The sequence below is a fragment of the Lepidochelys kempii genome, chromosome 20, assembly GCF_965140285.1.
Source record: "Lepidochelys kempii isolate rLepKem1 chromosome 20, rLepKem1.hap1, whole genome shotgun sequence".
Taxonomy (NCBI): Eukaryota; Metazoa; Chordata; order Testudines; family Cheloniidae; genus Lepidochelys; species Lepidochelys kempii.
The window spans coordinates 15,071,786-15,098,899 of NC_136399.1; the positions used below are offsets into that span (position 1 = coordinate 15,071,786).

Genomic DNA, 27,114 nt, shown 5'->3' on the forward strand with positions numbered 1-27,114 from the left:
GCAGCAGGCTTTATACTTTATACTTTAAACTGCCTGCTGCAGTTTCCACGATATGCATCTGAAGAAGTGAGCTGTAGCTCACGAAAGCTTATGCTCTAATAAATTGGTTAGTCTCTAAGGTGCCACAAGTCCTCCTTTTCTTTTTTCTAGAATACGAGTGCCTTTTTCTTATTTAGCTTAATCCACTTTGGAGGTGGATTGAGTTTTAAACTAAATTAGAAAACGATACTCTTATTCAGCAGTAAATGTCCACACAGGGAGTTAATCCGGAACAGCTATTTCAATAACTTTCCCACTGTAGACAAGCTTGAAGACCAACACCAAGCCCTTTGGGAAATCCGAGAGGTAGCTCCACGCAACGCTGTTTCAATTCCTGCCCTGGTGCTGATGGGCACGCTCAGTGTCTGAGGTCTGTGCACCTTCCTGCCTCCACAAATCTTTGAGGCAATGCATCAGAATAGCTAGCCTCAAAGAAGTCCCATGACATCTGTCCTCTGGAGGTGAACATGCTGACCTAACAGCACACGCAGAATGTATTCTCTGGAGGCGCTGCAGACTGCGCCAATCTGGAGTGCGGAGGTTAGTGACATGCTGCCACTATGTACAATTGTTAGGGAGAGTTATTCTGCATACACTGGGATCTTCACAGACTAGTTTTAATGGCCAAACTAAAGATGTAGAGTTTGTTTTGCTGCTAAGAAGTTGACTACTTAACTCTGCCCTCAAGAGAAATATGTTCAAGTTGCAAAGACTTAAAAAAACTACGTAACAAGTTTTATAACAGAGCTGCTGCAAATGGAGGGGAAGGTGCTACTTACCCGTTATCACAAGTTTTTAGACATTTCTCTCATCGGGTTTGCAAGTGGGACCTACTAAACCACAATGCCAGGAGTGGAACACTGAAATCCCTCCCAAGAGAGTATCTCGTGGATGTAACAATGGGTGTATGAAGAGCTCACTAACCAGAGCACATATTTATTTCTTGTCAGAATGGCAAGGTGGCAAAAACGGATTTTGCTACACTTGCCTTCTGACCAAACACACTTCACTCCCTCAAAGGGCCAGCCCTATAGTTGTTTCCACGGTGACAAGCGGATGTCAAGCGCAGGATTATTCTTCCTGTACAGGATCAAGCAGTGATGCTAGGCTAAGAGCAAGGAGGGGCCTTTGCTCTTTACTCAGAATATCAAATCTTCTCTTTTGTGTGGTGGAGGGGAACAGGACAAGACAGGTTTGACTAGAATGTGATGGCCAGATCCTATGTCTGGCTGACATGCAGATGCTGGAGCCAGCCGGGGATAAAAATATCTTCCAGTGTAATTAATGTAAGCTAAGGACTACTTGAAACTATGCTGACTACCACAGTTCTCCCAAGACTGCTCTTTGGGCCAAGAATGGCTGGAGTGTCTGATGCTTTAGGGAGGCCCACTCCAGCACTTCTCTGCCCCAGGAGAAGGGAGCAGGTAGCATGAAACTCGTTATGCCAGCTTGATGTCAGGGAAATTCCTGACTGCCCTCTGTTCCCTTTGCTCTGCTGGACAGACACAGATGGGACAGAGCTACAGACCAGGATCTGGCTGGATAGTCTCACGCTTTAATGTTATCCAGATCACGTGACACCAGGTGTTAGACTGGGGGGATGTTCCAGGATGCGTAACGTTCCTGCCACCCCAGCCCTGTCCTTACAACAATTAACGTTCCCTCACCTTCTCCATGAAGCACAAGGACACCCACACATGCCCCTGCTCAGAACTAAATGGCACTCCCTGTGACGGAGTACAAAAATCATTTGCAAGTCCCCACAGCCCAAGAGAGTCTGAGCGAGACTAGAGAGGGGCACCAGGCCAGAGGTGCTCAAGCAGCAGCATGCACTGGGCATCACATATGAGAAGTGTGGTGTTAGGGCTGCCACGGTGGGAGGGCACAGTGCAACTGTTTTATTGATAAGGCAGCCACTTTTCAGCAGAATCCCCCATCCCAGCTCCCTTACAGATGAACTTTTAGGCCTAATCTAAACAGCAATGAGAATATTTTGTTTTAAAGACTTTTTGTTTTGACTCCCCCATGCACCATCTACAGTCTGAATGGCAGCTCCTTTTTCACATCTAGGTGGGTGCGCATAACAGGCAGGCCTTAGAGCTGCAGCTGATCTGACCCTGGGACACACAAACACATTCAAGGTCTCTGGAGGGAAACAGAGGGAACCAAACATTCAGGTGCCTAACTCCCCATCGGGGAGAGATGTACCACCGAGAGCTTACCCCCAGTGTGGGCTCACATGGACCAATGGTCTGACCTGGCACAGCAATCCCTATGAGAGGGACGTACCATCAGCACCATGCAGTGGTAAACAGCTGCAACACATTTAAATCCAAAGACATGCAGGGCTTGAGCAATGATTTACGCAAACCCCCTGCAGGAGGTAACTTGTAGAGCATGCTGATCCAGACAGTTTGAACTCTGCTAGCTCCTTGGCATCAGCGTGTGTGGAGTTAGTTTTTGAGGGTCTGATCTCTGATATCAAGGGTTAACAGCATTCTGTCTAATTACCTTGGTCGGGATAATTTCGGGACAGCAGTCGATACATGAAGGACAGTTCTGCAGGAAGGTTAGGGCTGCGAGTGCTTAGCCAACACAGAGGGAATTTATAAGTCTGAGTCTCCTAACCAGCACCTCACATTTCTAAAGGAAACAGATGATGAGCACTCAATAGCAGCCTCTTCTCTGGTCTTCAGTTACCGGCTCCTGCAATTAGATGAAAAAGCAAGAGATTTTAGATAATCAACAACAGCAGCTCTAACATCATCCCCCAGTTGTAAGCATCAGACAAGCTGCTTTGGACTCAGTCTAGGTCCACAAGCTACCCCCTCAGCAAAGTCAATCACTGTGTTGAAACGCAGACACTTGGACTGTTCTTCCACACTCGTGCTCACAGCCAGGCAGTTTGCGGTCTCCCCAAAGCAGCGACGCAGCACTCCTCATGCTACCACCCCCAGAGCACAAGCAACACCTGTACGAGCACAGGGGAGCTAGCGTTTTGCTCCTTGGTCAGCATACCAGGGAGTAGGGGAATGGGACTGGAGGCCTGGATACGGGCTATGGGGCCCTTTCATATACACAGAGAGGGGGGGAGTTTATTAGACAAACCGTTCTCTGTTTACAAGCAACATGCAGGAAAAGCTCCTTAACTGGGGGAAGCAGGTGTCTCACTGCTCTATATAGAGTCCCAATGTATGGTGGGATGCTGTTATTCCTGCCCCTTTGGCTGTGCTCATGCAAGATCAGGACTAGTGCCCAACCTGAGCCCAGAGCTCAGCATTAGTTCCTTCCCAAAAATAGACCCAGCCTGTCTGGCTGGAGCTCCAACACCTTCAGTGGAATGAAAACCAAGCAACCGTCCTTACTGCTGTGACTTTGGGAGCCAACCCAGCAGAACAAGGCTGATCCCGTGCATCAGCCCATAGTGCAATGTTCATTAAGAAAGATCAAATATGAAGCACAGGTATGTTCTGTAGGTCTCCAGGAAGCCCTGCTAGACTGGATCCTCACCACACCTTGGCTAGAAAGCTGGCTAAAGCTTTATATCACCAGCTGCTCTATTTGGGCACGCTAAGGGTCCTTACCACACACTTGGAGTAAGTCGTTCTGCTTTAGCTCACTCTCAACCAATCCAAATGTACACAGACACATCTGAACTCATCTCCAGTGTGTGTTTATCAATGCTGTGACCTTCAGGCACTGAGCTAAGCCATTCCCCCTTTCACCCAAGTATCCTCCTTAGAAAACCTCATCTCACAAGATTAATGTACTAGAAAATCTAATCAGATACAGGTGCACACAATTTCAAGGTGGCCTGCCCATACAGTGACAAGACTGATTGCAGGTTTTGTCTGTGAAATGTTCCAGTACCTCTCCAATGATTCATGTGGACTCTCCACCTGAAATCAGGACACCTACTGTCCAGCATCTGGAAATGGTCGACTATTCCATACCACAGCGAGCCAGCCCATAGTGATGACCGTAGCAAAAGCTGATGAGCAATCATTTTTCAAAGTACCAATTTCCCATCCATGCACCTCAGCATAAAAAAAAGCAGAGGGCTGCCGACAACGCACCCTGTACTCCCTAGACACATGCACCCAGCAGATTTTATTGTGAAATTGGTACAATATCCTGGGCTGCCTGGCTTTTTAATCATGGGAGGTGATTAAGCATCTGGTTGTACCTAACAGGTCTGCTTAAAAAGGAGTCCAAAAGAGGTGTTTTGAAGGCAAAATGCAAGCTTCACTGCTGCTCTAAGTACTGGAACATTTTTAAAGTTTAGTTCTGGCTTGAAAAGCGAGGATATTAGACAGTTCCCTTTACTCTGACCTGCCACTTATGTGCATTTGTTTATTATCTTTCTGCTTACTTTACTGACCAAACTACTTCTGCTAGCCCTGCAAAGCCAGCAAAGCTGAGAGGGAGAGCTGGCTTGTGTATAGCCAGATTAGTCAAACTGAGTTCCAGCTGCAGCATCTCTAATTCTTGGCAATGCACAAGCCAGCATGACTTTCAGATTCTTACTTGGATTCTAAGCTCTTTGGGGAAGGGACTGTCTTTTTGTTCTCTGTTTGTACAGCCCTTAGCACCATGAGATCCTGGTTGTAACAACGATATAAATAATATCGTCATGAATTTTCTGGCCTAACACCTGAGGAAAACTTGGGAATTAATCACCTCTCTCTTGTTCCCCCGCCCATGTGTTTTATGTAAGGCTGCTTTTGACAGGAGAACTGCACTTAAAGGGTAAAAAAAAAAAAATATCCTGCTTGGTGCAAAGAAGGAGTCGATTAGCATACTGTGTTACAATTTTCAGATTTTTCTTAAATCAGATTACAACCAGACTATTAGACGTTATGCTTTTGGAACGTATTCATCACTCAGCACCTCAGAGTTACAGTTACATGAATCCTGACCTACTAGCTCAAAATACAGTGATAAAAATAAACTACAGAAATAAGCTTCATACCAAGCCCCCATTTATGTGGAGTGTGTTTTGCACTGCAAATAACTGTGTCCATGATGCTGCATTCTCAGTTCATTCACGCTTTCGCCTGGCAATTTACAGCAGGCGTCAAGTAGCATGTGTATTTCAATGGGGATCTCCTGCAAAAGTGGAGGCCTTTTTTTTTTAAACTGGCAAATTCCTACCCAAAGTGTAAACCGTAATAATGCTATTTTGTGCTTCTCCATCACCTTTCATCTGAGGATGCTTTATAAGTTGCATGTTTATCTTCTCAGATAACTAGTAATACTTAACTTGCAGGGTAAGTATTATCATAGAATCTCAGGGTTGGAAGGGACCTCAGGAGGTCATCTAGTCCAACCCCCTGCTCAAAAGCAGGACCCATCCCCAATTAAATCATCCCAGCCAGGGCTTTGTCAAGCCTGACCTTAAAATTACTATCCCTCCATTCTGTAGATGGGGAAACTGAGGCACGGGGAGCTTAAGTAACTTGCCCAAGATCAAGGAGACAGTCTCTGTAGCAAGTGGGGCTCACACTGGGAACAGATGCTCAGATTACAGAAACTCTGTCATATACTCAGAAGTAAAAGACCATAATCCTCCCTAATGTTTAAACTAATGGCTACTTCAAAGGAATTCTCTTGCAAAATCTTGCTTTCTTTCAAGCCACAGGCATCCCCGGAACAGGGCAGCTTTATGGCCAGTCCGTCACAGCTACAGTTTGACAAGGGGACCAAGAAAAGCGCTCAATGGGTCACACCTCCTTCCAGTTAATGCTTGTTGCTGTTTAAGGGGTAAAAGATTTTCAATTAAGTATAGTGTAAATACATGAAACTCCCTCCCTAAGATCCAAATGGCATGGAATACCACCAGGCTGTTTAATAATAGATACCCTGAACTCAATGCTTTGGGAATCGGGCTCTTGGGACACTGGGCAACTGAATCAGTTTTTAAAGAACAAAACCTTGTGAAGAGTCATATGTGGCAAGAGCTCATAAGAGCTGCAATACTAGGTCAGATCATATTCCATCTTGCTCAGTATCCTGTCTCCAACAGTGGCCCCTACCAGAGCTTCAAGGGGAGTAAACACAACAGAGCAATTATGGAGTGATTCACCCCTCTCTTCCACTCCCAGCTTCTAGCAGTTACAGATTTAGAGTCACCTAAAGCATGGGGTAACATCCCTTATCATCTTGGCTAATAGCTGTTGATGGAGCTATCCTCCATGAACTTATCCAATTCTTGCTTAAGCCCAGTTACACTTTTGGTCACCACAACATCCCATGTCAATGAGTTCCACAGGTTAGTTGCGCACGGTGCGAAAAAGTACTTCCTTTTGTTTGTATTAAACCTACTGCCTATTCATTTGATCAGGTGACCGCCTGGTTTTTGTATTGTGTGAAATGGTAAATAATGCTTCTCTATTCACTTTTTCTACAACAATCATGATTTTATAGGCCTCTATCACATCCCGCTTAGTCATCTCTTTAGTCTCTCCTTGTAAGGTAGCCTATTTCCCCCTGTTTTTTCCTACCCCCCGCCCCCCAGACGTTCTGGTTAAACTTGGATTTAAACTTAGAGAGTGGTCAGTTTGGATGAGCTATTGCCAGCAGGAGAGTGAGTTTGTGTGTGTGTGTGTTTCCGGGGGAGGGGGGGATGAGAAAGCCTGGATTTGTGCTGTAAATGGCCCACCTTGATTATCATGCACATTGTAGGGAGAGTGGTCACTTTGGATAAGCTATTACCAGCAGGAGAGTGAGTTTGTGTGTGTGTGGTTTTTGGAGGGGGGTGAGGGGGTGAGAGAACCTGGATTTGTGCAGGAAATGGCCCACCTTGATTATCATACACATTGTGAAGAGAGTGGTCACTTTGGATGGGCTATTACCAGCAGGAGAGTGAGTTTGTATGTGGGGGGGCAGAGGGTGAGAAAACCTGGATTTGTGCTGGAAATGGCCCGACTTGATGATCACTTTAGATAAGCTATTACCAGCAGGACAGTGGGGTGGGAGGAGGTATTGTTTCATGGTCTCTGTGTGTATATAATGTCTTCTGCAGTTTCCACGGTATGCATCCGATGAAGTGAGCTGTAGCTCACGAAAGCTCATGCTCAAATAAATTGGTTAGTCTCTAAGGTGCCACAAGTACTCCTTTTCTCCTTGTATGGAAGCCATTCCAGACCCTGGGTAATTTTTGCTTCCTTTTCTGAGCCGTTTCCAGTCCCCACAGCCTGACATCTGCGGTTTGGAGATCCTCGTCCCCTCCACTAGCAGGACATGTGGTGGACAGGAAATCACGGCAGCCATGCAGCAAAGGGCTGAGACAGGGCATTCAGAGTAAGGCATGGAGCTGAAGCTCAGGATCTGACTTTGGGAGGGATAAGAGCCATTTCAGCTCATCAGGGATGGACTCAGATGACTGAGAAAATGCCAAGTCTTGAGCCCACACTCCCCAACAACTACAATAGACTCATCCATAGACACCATTGGGAACAGACCCAGGCTTGTATATAGGGGAAATTTACCAACATTTATTCCAGGGGGAATTTTGTGCCACAACACAGTGCAGAATTTGCACATAATTTCATTCCCCCCCCCACCCCAGAGCAGAATTAGTGCTGCAAAGCTGCTGGCTGTCAGTAGCAGATGCGGGACCTAGCAGAGCCTGGCTCTCCAGCTTGCAAATACATGACACTGCCAGGGGGAGGGGGAGCTGGACTTTTCCATGCAGGTGCAGTTCCCAGCAGGTCCTGAAGGAAGGAACTGGCATGCAGGAAACTCTGTACAAGCCTGGGACCCAGCATCAGGCTGTTTCTCCCTCTGGATCCCTGGGTTCTGGGTGGTAGGGGGTGCAGGTGTCTGGGGGACTAAGGGGGTGCCCCACAGCTGGACTCTGGGAGGGTAGGGGGTGTGGATGTCTAAGACTGGAGGGACAGAGATTTCTCCCAAGATGGGCCCAGCTGATGTGTGTGACACACTCAGACAGGTGCCCAACAAAAGCATAACAGAGAAACAGGAACTGGGTTGTTGTAGGAGTTTCTTTGACTCTCTACTCCTGGGGGAATCTTTTTTGCTGTCTGTATTGTTACAGACATACTGGCTGACAGGTATTTTGAAATAAGATCCCAAAATAATTGAAACTGGTGTGATTATATTATTATTTTGACAAATAAAATATACAGAATTTTAAAAATATTGTGTGCAGAATGTTTAATTTTTAGTGCAGAATTCCCTCAGGAATACACATTACTACACCACTATGTGGGTGACTTCCGACATGAACACTTATTCCAAACAATGGCCTTTTTAGTTTAGATTACATCCCCTTGGAAGTAATACTGGTAGGTTTTCCTGGATAGACACACCCTAGCTCTGAGTTTTCAATCAAGTTTTGCAAAACCAAACCAAATGCTACAGCTGCTACACACGTGTACAGCTTCCACTGACTTCAGTAGCAGCTATACCCGAAGAGCTACAACTGTGCTGAGCTCCACTGTGCCAGACTCAGAACTGTTTGTAAGCCTCGACTTTTGTTCAACCAATAGCGGTGAATAAGTTAAATGTCAGATGCTACAGTAATGGGGGCAATACATGGAGCCTGACAACCTTTGACACAATACCACCTACAGCAAAATAAAACCTGGATACAGAAGACACTCCATCCACTACAGAAATGCAGCTGCTTCTAGGGAGGATTGTGTTACAGAGCTCTCCATCTCCACTTGCTGATGGTGGTAATAAAAGCATTTCAGTTTATGGAGGAGAATGCTGACACACGGAATAAAAATACAGAGAAAAGTTATCCCGTTCCACTTTGAGCTAACATGTAGGTCCCATCTTACAGCATGAGGAGACCTCCAGCCGTTGTACTTACTGCTTTTCCAGGATAGGCTATACGGCAAGGACTTGGGTGCTCTCATGCCTGACATTAGGTTACTCTTTTGTTCCATTACTACGCTGGACCCAGGGCTGAAAGAGATCAAATACGAATTATCCTACACATGTGTACTTCTTTTAGCCAAGTACCTTTTACTATAAATATTCAAGTATTCTTCTAAAACTGAAGACAACAGAGTATGTTAATTTAAACAAACCTTCATGCAATCAGAACAGTTACTTCTCCTCACAAAGGCTAGAGAAAAGTGTACAACATGTTGATGCCATCTACTTTGACTAAAATCCCCAGAATCAGTCATCCAGACAAGAAAGAAATAAGCCAAAGACAGCAAGAAAAACCAGAGTTAAAGCTTGATTATCAGTATTGCACTGCCCTCAACTGTAAATGGCATCTCAGCACACATGCCCTAGTCATCTCTATACATGCAGACTTCATGCAGACGTCTAACAGTGAATGCCAGTGAAAATGAGATAGGATCAGAGGCTAAAATAGGGAAAGAAAAAGTTAAAAATTACTTAGACAAGTTAGATGTCTTCAAGTCAGCAGGGCCTGATGAAATACATCCTAAAATATTCAAGGTGCTGACTGAGGAGATATCTGAGCCATAAGCAATTATCTTTGAAAAGACATGGAAGACAGGAGATTCCAGAGGACTAGAAAAGAGGCAAATATAGCGCCGAATCTATAAAAAGGGGAATAAGGACAACCTGAGGAATTACAGACCAGTCAGCTTAACATCAGTACCCGAGAAGATAATGGAGCAAATAATTAAGCAATCAAATTGCTGAATCCTAGAAAATAATAAGGCGATAAGGAACAGTCAGCATGGATTTGTCAAGAACAAATCGTGGCAAAACCAACCTAATAGCTTTCTTTGACAGTGTAACAAGCCTTGTGGATGGGGGAGGGTAATGGTAGATGTGGTGTATCTTAAGTTTAATAAGGCTTTTGATATGGTCTCGCATGACCTCCTCATAAACAAACTAGGGAAATACAACCTAGATGGAGCTCCTCCAAGGTGGGTGAATAACTGTTTGGAAAATCGTTCCCAGAGAGTAGGTGGCTCACAGTCAAGCTGGAAGGGCATACTGAGTGGGGTCCCACAGGGATCAGTTCTGGGTCCAGTTCTGTTCAGTATCTTCATCAGCAATTTAGATAATGGCATAGAGAGCACATTTATAAAGTTTGCAGACAATACCAAGCTGCAAGGGTTACAAGTACTTTGGGGGACCGGATTAAAATTCAAAATGATCTGGACAAACTGGAGAAATGGTCTGAAGTAAATAGGATGTGCAACACTCCATAGTCATCATAGTATTATTATTAGGATGATTATGGCATAATTATGATGTTTTGTACAAGTTCGTCATGTAAGGTGTCATTGGAAAAATTATGATTTGCTGAATATGATTATCCTATTTGTATGCATGTATCATTTTTGTATCTGAAGTTATGAATATTGACTAGGTATCTGTATTTCAAAGGGGCTTACTCTGGAAAACACCCACAGCCAGCCTTTCAGGTTCAACAATGAAGAAGCCAAACAGTGCTAATGGCTCATCAACAAAGACAATGGGCTGTGGAATAGCTTAGCCTTCCTGTGGAAGGCCAGTCTGTAAGTTATGGCTGCTATGACTCTGCAAGGGCATGTGACCAGACCATGCTTCTGGACTCCATTTGGGGTACCTGAATTTTTCCACAAACTGGTCTGGGAACCAAGTTTGAAACAGAAAAGGAGTACTTGTGGCACCTTAGAGACTAACCAATTTATCTGAGCATGAGCTTTCGTGAGCTACAGCTCACTTCATCGGATGCATACCGTGGAAACTGCAGTAGACTTTATATACACACAGAGAATATAATGGCTCTAGACTGTTCTCAATGGTAGCAGATGACAGAACGAGGAGTAATGGTCTCAAGTTGCAGTGGGGGAGGTTTAGATTGGATATTAGGAAAAACTTTTTCACTAAGAGGGTGGTGAAACAGTGGAATGCGTTACCTAGGGAGGTGGTAGAATCTCCTTCCTTAGAGGTTTTTAAGGTCAGGCTTGACAAAGCCCTGGCTGGGATGATTTAACTGGGAATTGGTCCTGCTTCGAGCAGGGGGTTGGACTAGATGACCTTCTGGGGTCCCTTCCAACCCTGATATTCTATGATTCTATGATTCTAATATGAAACAATACCTCCTCCCACCCCACTGTCCTGCTGGTAATAGCTTATCTAAAGTGATCATCAGGTTGGGCCATTTCCAGCACAAATCCAGGTTTTCTCACCCTCCACCCCCCCACACATCCGATGAAGTGAGCTGTAGCTCACAAAAGCTCATGCTAGGAAATGGCCCAACCTGATGATCACTTTAGATAAGCTATTACCAGCAGGACAGTGGGGTGGGAGGAGGTATTGTTTCATATTCTCTGTGTGTATATAAAGTCTGCTGCAGTTTCCACGGTATGCATCCGATGAAGTGAGCTGTAGCTCACGAAAGCTCATGCTCAAATAAATTGGTTAGTCTCTAAAGGTGCCACAAGTACTCCTTTTCTTTTTGTGAATACAGACTAACACGGCTGTTACTCTGAAGTTTGAAACAGAGCTCCTGCCATATGAAAAAGCTATATAAGGCAAGGAGTGACATTGTTGGTTGTTCTTCACTTCCCCACAACTCAACAGAGAGAAGCTCTAAAAGAAAAAGTCTTAGAAGCTTAGGGTAGGAGATCCCAAGCTGCAAAACAAATGCAGCTTGTCCCTTAAGAATCTGCAAGCCTGACTGTATCATCAACCAGGGTGAGAATTTGTTAATTCATATCCAATCTTTCTAGTATTTTCGGCTTACAGTTTGCAGTTCTGTTTATTTACTAGGTAATCTGCTTTGGTCTGTTTTCTATCACTTATAATCTCTCTTTTGTAGTTAAACTTTTTTGCTTTATCTAAACTGGTATGCCTGTGACCAAAGTGTCTGGGGGGAAATCTCAGCCTGGTTAACACAAGTATGCATTGTCCTCTCCACACTGAGGGAATGGCGAACTGGGTAATAAATTCATACTGATTGGGGTTTTGATCAGGGCGGGATGGTACAGCTCTGGGGTCCCAGACTGGGGGTTATTTTGGCTGTAGCCTCTCTATTGCTGGATCATGCAGTGGCTGTCCAAAGCCTGCATGAAACTGCAGCTGGGTGTGTCCCTGTCTGTGTGAATGCTGCTGGGAGTGTAGGTCCAGGAGCAGTCTATAGCCTGTCACAGCAGCACAGTGCTGAGAGGGAGCCCAGGCTGGTGAGTCAGTGGGCTCAGTGGAACCCCAGTCCCAGGTGGCACCCCTGGGGGAAGCCATCACAGGATGAAATTCAATAAGAACAAATTCAGAGTACTCCACTATCAGTTGCACACATACAAAATGGGAAATGACTGCCTAGGACGGAGTACTGAAGAAAAGGATCTGAGGGTCATACTGGATCACAAGCTAAATAGGAGTCAACATCATTCTGAGATGCATTAGCAGGAGTGTTGTAAGCAAGACGCGAGAAGTAATTCTACTGCTCTAGTCCATGCTGATTAAATGTCATCTGGAGTATTGTGTCCAATGATTGGTGCCACATTTCAGGAAAGATGTGGACAAATTGAAGGAAGTTCAGAGAAGAGCAACAAAACTGATTAAAGATCTAAAAAACATGACCTATGGGGGAAGATTGAAAAAAATTGGGTTTGTTTAGCCTGGAGAAGAGAAGACTGAGGAGGGACATAATGGTTTTCAAGTAGATAAAAGGTTGCTACAAGGAAAAGGGAGAAAAACTGTTCTCTTTAACCACTGAGAATAGGACAAGAAACAATGGGCTTAAATTTCAGCAAGGGCGGTTTAGGTTTGACAGGAAGTTTTTCCTTTTGTCCAAGTGGTTGAGCACTGGAATAAATTGCTTAGGGAGGTTGCAGAATCTCCATCACTGGAGATTTTTAAGAGTAGGTTAGACAGACATCTGTGAGGGATGGTCTAGATCAGTGGTTTTCAAACTCTTTTTCTGGTGACCCAGTTGAAAAAAACTGTTGATGCCCGCGATCCAAAGGAGCTGGGGATGAGGAGTCTGGGGTGTGGGCTGCGGCCAGAAATGAGGGGCTCAGAGTGTGGGAGGGGGTCAGGGCTCTGGGCTGGGGCTGCAGGAGCGGGCTCTGGGTTTGGGGGGTTCAGAGCTGGGACAGGGGTGTGGTGTTACTTAGGGAGGCTCCTGGTCAGCGGTGCAGCTGGGGTGCAGAGGCAGGCTTCCTGCCTTTCCTGGCACTGCGGACAACGCTGCACCCCGGAAGCGGCCAGCAGCATGTCCGGCTCCTAGGCGCAGGGGTGCAAGCAGCTCCGCATGGCTCTCGCCCACAGGCATTGCCCCACCCAGCTCCCACTGGCCGGGAACTGGCCAATGGGAGTGCAGAGCCGGTGCTCGGGGCGGGGGCAGCGCATGGAGCCCTGGGGCTCACCCCCCACCTAGGAGCTGGACCTGCTGCTGGCCGCTGCCAGGGCACAGTGCAGTGTCGGAACAGCTAGGGACTAGCCTGCCTTAGCTGGGCAGCACCACCGACGGGACTTTTAACAGCCCGGTCAGCAGTGCTGATGAGAGCCGCCGCGGCCCAGTGCCTTTCATTCCACAACCCAGTTCTGGGTCACGACCCGCAGTTTGAAAACCACTGGTCTAGATAATACTTAGTCCTGCCATGAGTGCATGGGACTGGACTAGAGGACTTCGAGGTCCCTTCAGTCCTACAATTCTATGTCACTGTTACAGGCTGTAGAAGTTCATATGTTGATGACCTCTGATTAGAGAGGTAAGGCACAGTACAATGATTTGGGTGTTCAGGGGTGAGACAGAGATAATGACCAGACACATTATGCTTCATTTTCCAATCCTGCATTGTGATTACACAAACAACAAAATGATTATTTCTGACTCAGGTCATGAGAGATTAGATTAGCTGTCAGAAGTTTAAGCCTAAATTGCTTAACAGCTGACATCAGTCTGCATTTCTATCAAGCCCAGCAGAACAGTTTAGTGTTTAATAACCCCCGCAACAAATACAGAACCAGTGGGGATTGAACCCAGGACCATCCGCACTAATAGTACTACAGTAGAACTAGAGGAGTAACCATTATCTGGTAGCAACAGTATGTTCTTATACTCTCCTATGGATCTGCCACTAAAAGGAGACAGGAAACATTGACCCAGGGGCACAGGAATGTTGAGTCATGCCAGTGGGAACGCCCCCACCATCACCCCAAAAATAGAATTCATAAAGTAAATTGCATCTTCCCAACAACACAGCAGCATGAGTTCAAAGTAGTTTGAAAGCACATCTTTTATGGAAAGCACTGTCACAAGAAATACACCTTTTGCTACCTGTTTACGCCACTACTGAACGTGCCCCAAACGAAAGCAGAATTTGATTGCTCCTGTAGATCTGCCAAAAGGAAATAGACATCATTGTGGCTCAGTACCGAGTAACTTCTGCAAGCGTCATAGCAACATCAAATAAGAAATATGGCAGAGACGCTGCTAGGTTTACAAAACGGAATGAGAATTTTTTAAGGCTTGGCATAAGTGACAGCAAAGCAGACATTTAACTGACAAATATAAAGTGTAAAGGTTATCATCAATTTCCATTTTCATCAAAGCACAGATGGTGCAACAGACTATATGGAAAACAACAGAAGTTTTGTAGAGAATAGAAGGCATGTGGAAGAGCCTGTGAAGCAGGAGAACTTCATTTGTTCAGAGACAGTATAATTGGGTGTCCCAACACATGATCTGTGCAGAAGAATCTATGGGACCTCTCTCTCCTAGTCCATGTGACTTCTTTGGGGACAAGAAGAAGGGAATAGCAGGCGCTGACAGCCCGTGTCATCAACCTACGTCCTTACCTCTATCCCAATCTTCGTCACATGGGGGTGGCTGCCACATGCTGACAATGTTCATCTTCTCTCCCTGGCAGTTATTTGACTGACTCACTTAAAGCAAAGAAGAGTCTTAGTGAGAAAATCTTTTTGGATAAAATAAAATCCTATTTTAGGTACATTAATCATTTTTTGACCTGGCTGTAGAATAGCTCTAGGCCTTGGAGAGGAGCAGCATACACTGGAAGCTGATCAGGTACTCCCCTAGTCTTAGGAGCAAAACTCTTGAGGCCAGGGATGGGCATCTTGAAGGTAGCAAAGGGATACAAAATCCATGAGAACCCTTTGGTGGGCCATACCTTAAGAGGCTATATATTGTCTAACTCAGAAAGGTTTGTACAACACCGAATGTTTGGCAAGCCAAATCAAATGATCTGGCAGGGTGGATGTGGCCCCCATTTGCCAATGCCTGTTTTAGGCCTTTTCTAAAGCTAAACAATTCTGCACACATTTTTCAGCAATGGTGCAGCTGCTCCAACATACGAATTGGGAGAGGGTTCAGGTGTGTTTCTACTGTCATGTCACAAAAATCTTCTCAGGGTTTTTTCACTACTGTCATGCTCTAAGCCCTGTCTACATTAACACGCACATCATTGCTATCTTCAGTACAACTCTACATTTGCCAGAGAATAGGTACGTTTTCCAGTGTAGTGATAGCCATATAGATATATCAGTGGGGGGAAGAACTGGAACATGACCCACATAACCAAGTGATTTAGGTGCTGGGCTGACAGACCTGGATAGTGAACTCCTCATCACAGAGCAGACAGCATGGGCAGTGGTAGGGAAGCTTCTCCATAGTCCCCTCCCCAACTTGCCCCACTCTGAACTGGAGGAACCCAACTCCTGTTGGGAAAGTTATTTAGCCTCCCTGGCTCAGTCATGGCTTTTCTGCTAAGATAGTCAAGAAGGATGTAACAGAAGTGAGGATTGTTATGATCTAGACACTTGTCCATTAAGAACTGGACTGAGACCAATTTATTTCACATATGCCACTAGACAGGCTATAAAGATTTTTGGTCACTATCAGATCAGATCTGCACTGGAGACCCACCCCTCTCATGGCCACTATCTTTCCTCTCTAAGCCATCCAGATTCCCAACTAGATCTCATTCAACACACACAGTTTATGGCATAATGCACAGTTCCCATTTTAATGCTAAAATCTCTGGCAGATAACACATGTAATACAAGCCAGTTGCCTCTCAGATGCTTAGGAGAATTTGCATGGACACAGAATGAATGAAACTCAAGCCTTCAAGGACTCCTGCTGCTTCAGGATCATGAAGCACTACAGCTAAAGGTTTCAGAGTAACAGCCGTGTTAGTCTGTATTCGCAAAAAGAAAAGGAGTACTTGTGGCACCATAGAGACTAACCAATTTATTTGAGCATGAGCTTTCGTGAGCTACAGCTCACTTCATCGGATGCATCCGATGAAGTGAGCTGTAGCTCACGAAAGCTCATGCTCAAATAAATTGGTTAGTCTCTAAGGTGCCTCAAGTACTCCTTTTCTTTTTACAGGTAAAGGGTTGCTTATGGAATAATAGAGCATTAAAACAATCTAACATTAACAGCAGAAGTTACGTTAGAACTCCATTAGCCCAAGAGTTCCCAAAGTGAGTTTACAGAGCCGAAGGAGTCTAATATTTTCTCACCAATGTGCTCCTCAATGAAGCTTTTGTCATCACAGCTTGATATATGACGGCTGATCTCAGCTCTGGGAACCTGATGGCGGGCATTAAAGGGGCATGTGGCTAGCTGCTTTGCAATTTCAGGGTGGTTCTAGAGAAACAGAAAAAGCATGTGCTATCTCACTGAATTCATCCAAACCCTTGTGTTTTCTAATCACTAGTGAAGGGTTTGTGCAATCTGCATCCTGAAATAGGTTGAAAAAATTAAAACAAGGAAAGTCAAACTTAGTTCAGGTCCTGAGCACAAAAGCAGTGGAAAAACAGCAAAGCATATGCATCCTTTATGATACAGCCTATGTTTGTTTATTTTCACATTTAAACTACGCCCTGCATTTATCTGATTGAAGATCAGCCCCAGAAGAAGCACAGTGAAACTGTTGCAGTGTCATCACTGGCATGGTTCAGTGCACAGATGAAATTGCCCTAAAAACCCTACATGGGGAGTAAGTGCTTTGAAACCCTAAATAATTCAGCCACTTTATTTTTAAATTAAGTAAGAGACAAACTAGAGAACAAGAAGAAAATCCAGGAAAGTGTGAATGATGGAGGCAACCTAGTGACAGAGGATGTGGAAAAAGCTAATGTACTTTTTTTGCCTCTGTCTTCACGAACAAGGTCAGCTCCCAGACTACTGCACTGGGCAGCACAGCATGTGGAGGAGGTGACCAGCCCTCTGTGGAGAAAGAAGTGGTTCGGGACTATTTAGAAAAGCTGGGCGAGCACAAGTCCATGGGGCTGGATATGCTGCATCCGAGAATGCTGAAGGAGTTGGCGGATATGACTGCAGAGCCATTGGCCATTCTCTTTGAAAACTCATGGCGATCGGGGGAGGCCCCAGACGACTGGAAAAAGGCTAATGTAGTGCCCATCTTTAAAAAAGGGAAGAAGGAGGATCCTGGGAACTACAGGCCAGTCAGCCTCACCTCAGTCCCTGGAAAAATCATGGAGCAGGTCCTCAAGGAATCAATTCTGAAGCACTTAGAGGAGAGGAAAGTGATCAGGAACAGTCAGCATGGATTCACCAAGGGCAAGTCATGCCTGACTAATCTAATTGCCTTCTATGACGAGATAACTGGTTCTGTGGATGAAGGGAAAGCAGTGGACATGTTATTCCTTGTCTTTAGCAAAGCTTTTGACATGGTCTCCCACAGTATTCTTGCCAGCAAGTTAAAGAAGTATGGGCTGGATGAATGAACTATAAGGTGGATAGAAAGCTGGTTAGATTGTCGGGCTCAACGGGTAGCGATCAATGACTCTATGTCTAGTTGGCAGCCAGTATCAAGTGGAGTGCCCCAAGGGTCGGTCCTGGGGCTGGTTTTGTTCAGTATCTTCATTAATGATCTGGAGGATGGTGTGGATTGCACACTCAGAAAGTTTGCAGATGACACTAAACTGGGAGGAGTGGTAGATACGCTGGAGGGCAGGGATAGGATACAGAGGGACCTAGACAAGTTGGAGCATTGGGCCAAAAGAAATCTGATGAGGTTCAACAAGGACAAGTGCAGAGTCCTGCACTTAGGACAGAAGAATCCCATGCACCTAGTCCCCAGACTAGGGACCGAATGGCTCGGCAGCAGTTCTGCAGAAAAGGACCTAGGGGTGACAGTGGACAAGAAGCTGGATATGAGTCAACAGTGTGCCCTTGTTGCCAAGAAGGCCAATGGCATTTTGGGATTTGTAAGTAGGGGCATTGCCAGCAGAGCTAGGGACGTGTTCGTTCCCCTCTACTCGACATTGGTGAGGCCTCATCTGGAGTACTGTGTCCAGTTTTGGGCCCCACTCTACAAGAAGGATGTGAAAAAATTGGAAAACGTCCAGCAGAGGGCAACAAGAATGATGAGGGGACTGGAACACATGACTTATGAGGAGAAACTGAGGGAACAGGGATTGTTTAGTCTGTGGAAGAGAAGGAAGAGGGGGGGGATTTGATAGCTGCTTTCAACTACCTGAAAGGGGGTTCCAAAGAGGATGGATCTAGACTGTTCTCAGTGGTACCAGATGACAGAACGAGGAGTAATGGTCTCAAGTTGCAGTGGGGGAGGTTTAGGTTGGATATTAGGAAAAACTTTGTCACTAGGAGGGTGGTGAAGCCCTGGAATGGGTTACCTAGGGAGGTGGTGGAATCTCCTTCCTTAGAGGTTTTTAAGGTCAGGCTTGACAAAGCCCTGGCTGGGATGATTTAGTTGGGGATTGGTCCTGCTTTGAGCAGGGGGTTGGACTAAATGACCTCCTGAGGTCCCTTCCAACCCCGATATTCTATGATAAGTCTCTGCCTGCGCTAGAGCTTAAGTCTTTGCAGTTAATTTAACCCTTCTGAAACAGGAGGGAAGTTACTCAATGTTCCAGCTGAGGCCACGTCTATATTGGGAGCATTTTGCCAGTACAGGTAAACTAGTGTGGACATAGAAGAGCACTACTGTCCCCCACTTAATGAAGAGCCTTTACCCTTAGAAAAGAGCAAGAATACAAAGAGGACGAACCCACTGCTCAGGCTTGCTCTGCATGGCTTTTCTATCACTATAGCGATGTTGGCTAGGGGTGTGATTCCTAACCAATACAATCATACCAGGACATCATCTTAACACGTGGATGCAGTTATACCGATATAAGTGTGCTTATACCTGTACAACTAATATACACTAGCACTGGAGAGCTTAAAATAAGATACTAGACTGAGAGGACAAAAGAAAGGAGCAGATTCTCCTCTTAAATATACAGCATTCTCGCCCAGGATAGAAGACTGAGAAGAGGGACTTGCAGACAGATGTACACTGAATAGAGTTATTAGCAATATAAAAAAAAGATGGCTTAGCAGCTCTCCTGCTCTGATTGCAAAGTAAAGATTTAACTGCAACATCAGATCGCTTCTGCTTTGGCCAGCCAGAAGGCATCCGTATAACACTGGCTGCATTTGCTCCATGGCCTGTATTGGGAAGTAAATACCCTGGTCCCATGAGTGAACTGTTGGAAGAGAATAGGATCCCATCACTGAGCTAGGTATTCTGAAGAACCTGTTTCGCCTTTCTTCAGGGTAAATGCACTGATCTGAAGGGCATTACTAAATATGAACGGGATGCTTTTACGAAGTGGTAAATGGATGAGCGATATAAATATGAAATAAAGACGGCTTCTTCCAGCCTAATAGCAAGTGAATGCATCCTTCTAGCAAAAGGCAGCACAGCGTACTGAGCTCACCATGCATTAGCATTTACAAAAATATGATTTCCCAAGTGCATTAGAGACCTTAACATCCCATCCTACCTTCCTGCACTTTATAAGATGATAGGGAAACCGACAGGCCCTGATTTGATGATATTTATCATAGGGACATTGTATTAACCTCTCTGGATCCAAAGCATCAACTGGAAGAGAAGGAATAAAAAGACAAAAGAAAACATTCTGTAAAACAAGATCTAAGTTCATCATCAACACAATTAACAAGAGTGGAAACATACTAGCTACTGGAGCTGCCCTCTAACGGGGTTAAGCCATCAATTTTTAATAGCCGAGACAAAAATGCAAAACTGCTAAGTTGGCACTCACTGTGTGTACCCAACCAAATTCACTTCGGATTTTGGGTGAGTGGAATATTAAATTAAAAATTGAGGAGGGATAGCTCAGTGGTTTGAGCACTGGCCTGCTAAACCCAGGGTTGTGAGTTCAATCCTTGAGGGGGCCATTTAGGGATCTGGGGCAAAAATTGGGGATTGGTCCTGCTTTGAGCAGGGGGTTGGACTAGATGACCTCCTGAGGTCCCTTCCAACCCTGATATTCTATGAAAGCGCAATCAGTAGTGCAGAGTGGCCAGTACATATGAATGACTATACTTATGCAGAACAGTGAGCTGGAAATAAACATTACTATAAAAACCCTTGAAGCTACCAAATTAGTTAGTTGTACAGCAGTGACATGCTAAGGATTGGCAGAAGCACGGCATTCTGAAGTAAATCCTTTTGCATTTACCTTCATACTCCAAGGCCATCTCTGCTGGAAAAGGAAAAAAATCAAACTCAAACAAACATGTCTGGAGTTAAGGAATGCAATTTGCAGTACAGTGCACTTGGCCCTGTAAAGTGCAGAGGTTGGCAGGTGCTTAAGAGCCCAACACTCACTGAACATAGTGAGGGGCTAAGTCACAGGCACTTTTTGAAAGCGTTCCCTCCTAGTCCATACTATGACCCAGAGACAGGCACGAATCACCTTAATCACTTAACAGTTACACAGAAGGGACAAGGTAGGGGAGGACCAACTTCTGATAGTGAGACACACAAGCTTTCAAGCATTCATAGACCTCTTCTTCAGGATTCAGTTTGTGTCCGTGCAGCAGCTTTCTTGCCATCACAAATGTGTCTCCCCTCACACCTTCCATGCTATTTATACACGTTTGTATCAGTGTACAGAGGGCATGCACAGAAAGGAACATGGACCAACGGACAGTGGGAGGTTTTCTAGATAGCTGGAAGTAAGGAGGATGGGCCAGATTCATTACATAAATCAGTGTTTTTCAACCTTTTTGATACCAGGGACCAGCTGAGAATCATAGAATATCAGGGTTGGAAGGGACCTCAGGAGGTCATCTAGTCCAACCCCCTGCTCAAAGCAACACCAACACCAACTAAATCATCCAAGCCAAGGCTTTGTCAAGCCGGGTCTTAAAAACCTCTAAGGATGGAGTTTCCACCATCTCCCTAGGTAACCCATTCCAGTGCTTCACCACCCTCCTAGTGAAATAGTGTTTCCTAATATCCAACCTAGACCTCCCCCAACTGCAACTTGAGACCATTGCTTCTTGTTCTGTCATCTGCCACCACTGAAACAGCCTTGCTCTATCCTCTTTGGAACCCCCCTTCAGGTAGTTAAAGGCTGCTATCAAATTCCCCCTCACTCTTCACTTCTGCAGACTAAATAACCCCAGTTCCCCCAGCCTCTCCTTGTAAGTCATGTGCCCCAGCTCCTTAATAATTTTCGTTGCCCTCCGCTGGACTCCCTCCAATTTGTCCACATCCCTTCTGTAGTGGGGGACCAAAACTGGACGCAACACTCCAGGTGTGGCCTCACCAGTGCCAAATGGAGGGGAATAACCACTTCTCTAGATCTGCTGGCAATGCTCCTACTAATACAGCCCAATATACCATTGGCCTTCTTGGCAACAAGGGCACACTGCTGACTCCTATCCAGCTTCTCATCCACTGTAATCCTCAGGTCCTTCCCATGCACTGTAGCAGTGCATGGGATTTCCTTCCTTCCTTCCTTCCTAAGTGCAGAACTCTGCACTTGTCCTTGTTGAACCTTATCAGATTTCTTTTGGCCCAATCCTCCAATTTGTCTAGGTCACTCTGGACCCTTCCCTACCTTCCAGCGTATCTACTTCTCCTCCCAGTTTAGTGTCATCTGCAAACTTGCTGAGGGTGCAATTAATCCCATCATCCAGACCATTAATAAAGATGTTGAACAAAACCAGCCCCAGGACTGACCCCTGGGGCACTCCGCTTGATACCAGCTGCCAACTAGACATGGAGCCATTGATCACTACCCGTTGAGCCCGACAATCTAGCCAGCTTTCTATCCACCTTATAGTCCATTCATCCAATCCACACTACTTTAACTTGCTGGCAACAATACTGTGGGAGACCGTATCAAAAGTTTTGCTAAAGTCAAGATATATCACATGCACTGCTTTCCCCATATCTACAGAACCAGTTATCTCATCATGGAAGGCAATCAGGTTGGTCAGGTATCACTTGCCCTTGGTGAATCCAAAGCTTGCAGCCTTTCTAAACAGTGTCAGGGAGATCTGAGAGACAGGCCATTGAGAAAGACTGACACAGGTACTTAGGACAAATGGCTACTTGTGACGAAGTGGAAAATGTCCTAGTGTTTGCATGAATACTGTGCGCGCCTCAGTTTCCCCTATGTGTTGCACAAGTATCTAGGTGGTGGGATAAGGGTGTGTGACCTTTGCAGATACCCTGAGAGGGAAGGTACAAGTGCCGTCTAGCTCCCTGGGCCCAGACAATAGTTGTATCCTGGCAACTGATTGCCGGGCCCCATCCTCTGCAAGAGCCAGTTGGAGGAATTGGAGAACAAAGGGAGGTGGAGGCCAGGTGACCGGTTTGCCTGAGGAACAGCATACAAGATGGAGGAGGGGCAACTGGGTGTGACTGCAGGTGGACTGCTGGAGGCTGGTCAGACTCCTGGTTTGGGACTCAGGAGGAGAGACCCATGGCTCTGGGTCTGCTCAAGTTGAACTTTACTGTAACTTCCTGCTTTCTGTGCTAACAAGATTCTGCTCTATGCTGTGTTCCAAACGACTAATAAACCCTTCTGTTTTACACCGCTGGCTGAGAGTCACTCCTGACTGCTGAAGTCGGGGGTGCATGGCCCCTTTGGAGGGCATGTAAGGTTTCCCCAGGTGTCCTATTCAGGTGGCTCACTGCAGGGAGCTTATGGCGTACGACAGGGATGCTGAATGCTCTGAGCTGAAGCCCAGGAGGCTTGTCCTAGTGCGAGTGTGTCCCAAGGGGTAGTCACACTGCAAGAGGGGCCCCACTGGTCTGGGGGCTAGTCTTCACCAGACTCACTGCAGCTGCGCTAAGGTAGGGCAGTAGTGTAAATGCACTATGAAGACCAGAGAGCGCTTTCCTGTCAGCATAATTACTCTACCTCAGGGAAAGGTGGAAGCTATGACAGAATGAGAGTGTTTCCCACTGACTTAGTGCTGGTGTGGACAGCTCAGGGGGGTGGCTTTTTCATATCCGTGACAGACATAAGTGACAACAACTTAAGCGGAAGCGGAGACAAGCCCTGAACTTCATTCAATGGTTCCAGAGCACCAAGCCCGTGCATCCATGAACTACTATAGGGTGGAAAAAAGTCCTCAATGCATCAAACCAACACCATGGAGAGGGCAGCACCCTTACCTGACCATGGTACTAATTAGGGCTGTCGATTAATTACAGTTAACTCACGCGATTAACTCAAAAAAAATTATTAAAAAAATGAATCACACAGTTACATTTCAATTGGTATTCTATTGTGTGTGTGTATTAAACATTTTCAGATGTTTTCTACATTTTCAAATATATTGATTTCAATTACAACACAGAATACAAAATGTACAGTGCTCACTCTATTCTATTACAAATATTTGCACTGTAAAAATGATAAACAAAAGAAATCCCATTTTTCAATTCACTTCATACAAGTACTGAAGTGCAATCTCTTTATCGTGAAAGTGCAACTTACAAATATAGATTTTTTTGTTACATAACTGCACCCAAAAACAAACCAATGTAAAACTTTAGACCTTACAAGTCTACTCACTCCTACTTCTTGTTCAGTCAATCACGGAGAGAAACAAGTCTGTTGACATTTATGGGAGATATGCTGCCCACTACTTATTCACAATGTCACTTGAAAGTGAGAACAGGCGTTTGTATGGCACTTTTGTAGCCGGCATTGCAAGGTATTTACATGCCAGAGATGCTGAACATTCGTATGCCCCTTCCTGCCTCGGCCACTGTTCCAGAGGACGTGCTTCCATGCGGATGACACTTGTTAAAAAAAATAATGGGTTAAATAATGTGTGACTGAACTCCTTGGGGGAGAGCGGTGCGCCCCCTGCACTGTTTCACCGCACGCTGCCACAGATTTCCTGTTATAGCAGTCGCGGATGATGACCCAGCACAGGTTGTTCATTTTAAGAACACTTTCACTGCAGATCTGACCAAACACAAAGAAGGTACCAATCTGAGATTTCTAAAGATAGCTCCAGTACTCGACCCAAGGTTTAAGAATCTGAAGTACCTTCCAAAATCTGAGAGGGACGAGGTGTGGAGCATGCTTTCAGAAGTCTTAAAAGAGCAATACTCCAATGTTGAAACTACAGATCTAAACCACCAAAAGAGAAAAGCAAACTTCTGCTGGTGGCATCTAACTCAGATGATGAAAGTGAACATGTGCTGGGCCACACTGCTTTGGATCGTTATTGAGCAGAACTCATCAGCATGGACACATTATCTCCTGCAAATGTAAACAAACTTGTTTGTCTTAGCAATTGGCTGAACAAGAAGTAAGACTGAGTGTACTTGTAGGCTCTAAAGTTTTACATTGTTTTGTTTGAGAATGCAATTTTTTTTGTACATAATTCTATATTTGCGAGTTCAACTTTCATGGTAAAGAGATTGCACTATATTACTTGTATTAGGTCAAGTGAAAAACACTATTTCTTTGGTTTTTTTGTAGAGCATAAATATTTGTCATAAAAAAGAAATATAAGTGAGCACTGTACACTTTGTATTCTGTGTTGTAATTGAAATAAATATATTTGAAAATGTAGAAAACATCCACAAATGTTTAAATGGTATTTTATTATTTTTAAGTGCGCGATTACATTTTTTAATTGCTTGACAGCCCTAGTACTAACAGGATATTAATCATGTTGCGTCTGTAGCAAAACGCATTTTGGAGCCAGCCACTGGTAATAAAGTCAATTATGAATTATGGCAAGGACAGGGCCTTAATAAGAACAGTCACTTCACTGGGATGATCCCCAGGAAATTGATTTAGGCCCTGGCTGCACAAGACATGACTGTAGCTTTATAACCAGTTTGTACCCCACAAAGCAAATTTGATCTGCTAGTTGGATCCTCCATTTCTCCAGACCACAGACATGCTGCAGCTGGGGGACATAGTCCACTAGGTCAATGTGGGAACCCACAAACCATGATGCACACTGTGGAGGACTGCAAAATGGCAACTTCCTGGTGGTCTTCATGCCTTGAACATCAGTGATAAGAACGCTGCGACTTGTCCGGATTGCATACACTAAATAAATAAAACAAATCACACATAGCTGCATTTATGCCCCCACTCCAGCCTTCCTGGTTCACAAAGGTTGGGTCATGATGTAGAGTATCTGCACCCAATACACTGCCTAGAAGCATTTGTCTCAGAACACCCAGTCCCGGACCCAACAACTACATATTACCCAGCCAGTCTCACACCCACCTTGAAAAACCTAGGTATTGTTTCTTGCTGTGATATTGACCCACATTATCCTTTATTGCCTCTAAACTTTGTGTGGTTTTGAATTGCAAGACCACCACTGCACCTGGTTTTGGGTCCCAGAATGAAAGAAGTTGTGAACTGCTGCTCTAATACACAGAAGCATATATTCACCAAACTTAATGCCTATAGCGGAAAGTTACTCTACTTCCTCCTTTCACCAAGTTTAAGATATTTTCATACTTGCAAAGATCTAAGCTGTCTCTCACTGTATCTTTGCAGGATACATGAATAGAAATATAGAATTGTAGGACTGGAAGGGACCTCGAGAGGTCATCTAGTCCAGTTCCCTGCATGAATATTAGAAGCCAGCAAAGAAACACTTACCAGAGTTGCCTTCTAAATCCATTTTACTGCTGCTGAAAGAACTGAAGCTTTGTTGGAGGACTCTTTGAGCCAGTCTCTGAGTGTCACTCTCCTCCTAAAAATATCAACCCTACAGACGAAAAATGAGGAGCTTCACAGATTTCTAAGGCCAGAAGAGACAATTATGATAATCTAGGAGTGGTTTTTAACCTGTCACCTGCAGACCCCTGGGGGTCCACAGATTATGTCAAGGATTTCCAAAGGGGTCCTGCACCTCCATTCAAAATTTTTTAGGAGTCCTCAAATGAAAAAAAGTTGAAAACTACTGATCTAGGCTGACCTTCTGTAGAACACAAGGCATAGGACTGCCATGAATTAATTCCCATTTGACCTAGAGCAGATCTTTTTGAAATCAAAATTGGATGTCTTTCTAAAATTTGATGGAGAATCTACAACAGTTAGTAATTTTTCCAATGGTTAATTATCCTCACTGTTAAAAATAAACCTTATTTCCATTCTGCGTTTTTCTAGCTTCAACTTCCAGGCACTGGAAATAACTTTAAAGTCATTTCAATTTATTCATCACAGCTATTAAGTGTCAAAGATCAACTGCACTACAGCAAGTGGTAGACTTTATATCTACGCTGTACATGCATAGGATACAAGCTTATTCTTGGGGGCCCACGTATAATGTAGGGTACCGGGAACCACGTATTCTTGTGCTCCACAGAGAAAAGGTTTCCTCCAAGATGCTAAAATCCACAGATTTTTGTCTGAAACATCCTCTTTTCCCAATACATTTAAGAGGATTCAAAGAACCAGTTCCCAAGAAAAATTAAGCCATGTATTTGGGGAGCTCAGCTATCTTTTCTTATACACACTTAAAGTAATACTCCATCCTGAGCCCCTACACCTGCCTGAGAGGTCAACACTTTTACACCTACCTTGTGGCTCATGATCTGTACGAAGAACTTTGTTCCTGATGTTTTCGTTAAAACAAACAAACAAACAAAAAACGCAAAGAGTTAGATTCTCTCCTGTCTTCACTGCAATTCATACAATTTGAATGCATCGGTCATCTAAAAAAAATCCTTCCCCCCAAGATTATAAGTCTAAATAAGACAGAATTTAAAGGACTGCACAGTCTAGAGACAACCTGAATCTCAGATTTGGTTGCCCATCAGAAAATATGTTTGCTACCCCGCCGGCCCAGCCGGGGAAAGGGAG

General features: G+C 44.8%; 1 protein-coding gene across 3 annotated transcripts; it reads right to left on the minus strand.

The window, feature by feature from the left end:
• Positions 1-149: 149 nt before the first annotated feature.
• On the minus strand, positions 150-26,850 carry LOC144929047 (gametocyte-specific factor 1-like). Of its 3 annotated transcripts, XM_078849596.1 has the most exons (8): positions 26,832-26,850; positions 25,909-26,017; positions 19,777-19,877; positions 16,480-16,606; positions 14,791-14,877; positions 14,270-14,330; positions 8,879-8,973; positions 151-2,745 (listed from the first exon to the last, which is right to left on the minus strand). In XM_078849596.1, the coding sequence occupies exons 2-8, from the start codon at positions 25,928-25,930 to the stop codon at positions 2,732-2,734; spliced, it is 507 nt and encodes a 168-aa protein (XP_078705722.1). In that variant the 5' UTR covers positions 25,931-26,017; positions 26,832-26,850; the 3' UTR covers positions 151-2,731. The 3 variants fall into 3 exon arrangements, 2 of the variants coding, with proteins under 2 accessions (XP_078705723.1, XP_078705722.1); XR_013634846.1 differs by lacking the exons at positions 151-2,745; positions 26,832-26,850 and adding an exon at positions 9,418-9,584 and having other exon boundaries at positions 8,888-8,973; positions 25,909-26,799; XM_078849597.1 differs by lacking the exons at positions 14,791-14,877; positions 26,832-26,850 and having other exon boundaries at positions 150-2,745; positions 25,909-26,799.
• Positions 26,851-27,114: the final 264 nt, after the last annotated feature.

Bases quoted from the DNA above. Each gene is read 5' to 3' on its own strand.
- LOC144929047 (XM_078849596.1), bottom strand. From the start codon at position 25,930: ATGGATTTAGAAGGCAACTCTG. The intron at 14,878-16,479 runs GTGAGAAAATAT...CTTTGCTTTAAG, and splicing joins CTTCATTGAGGAGCACATTG to TGAGTCAGTCAAATAACTGC. The intron at 8,974-14,269 runs GTAGCAAAAGGT...GATCTCTTTCAG, and splicing joins TTCAGTAGTGGCGTAAACAG to CCCTGGGTCCAGCGTAGTAA.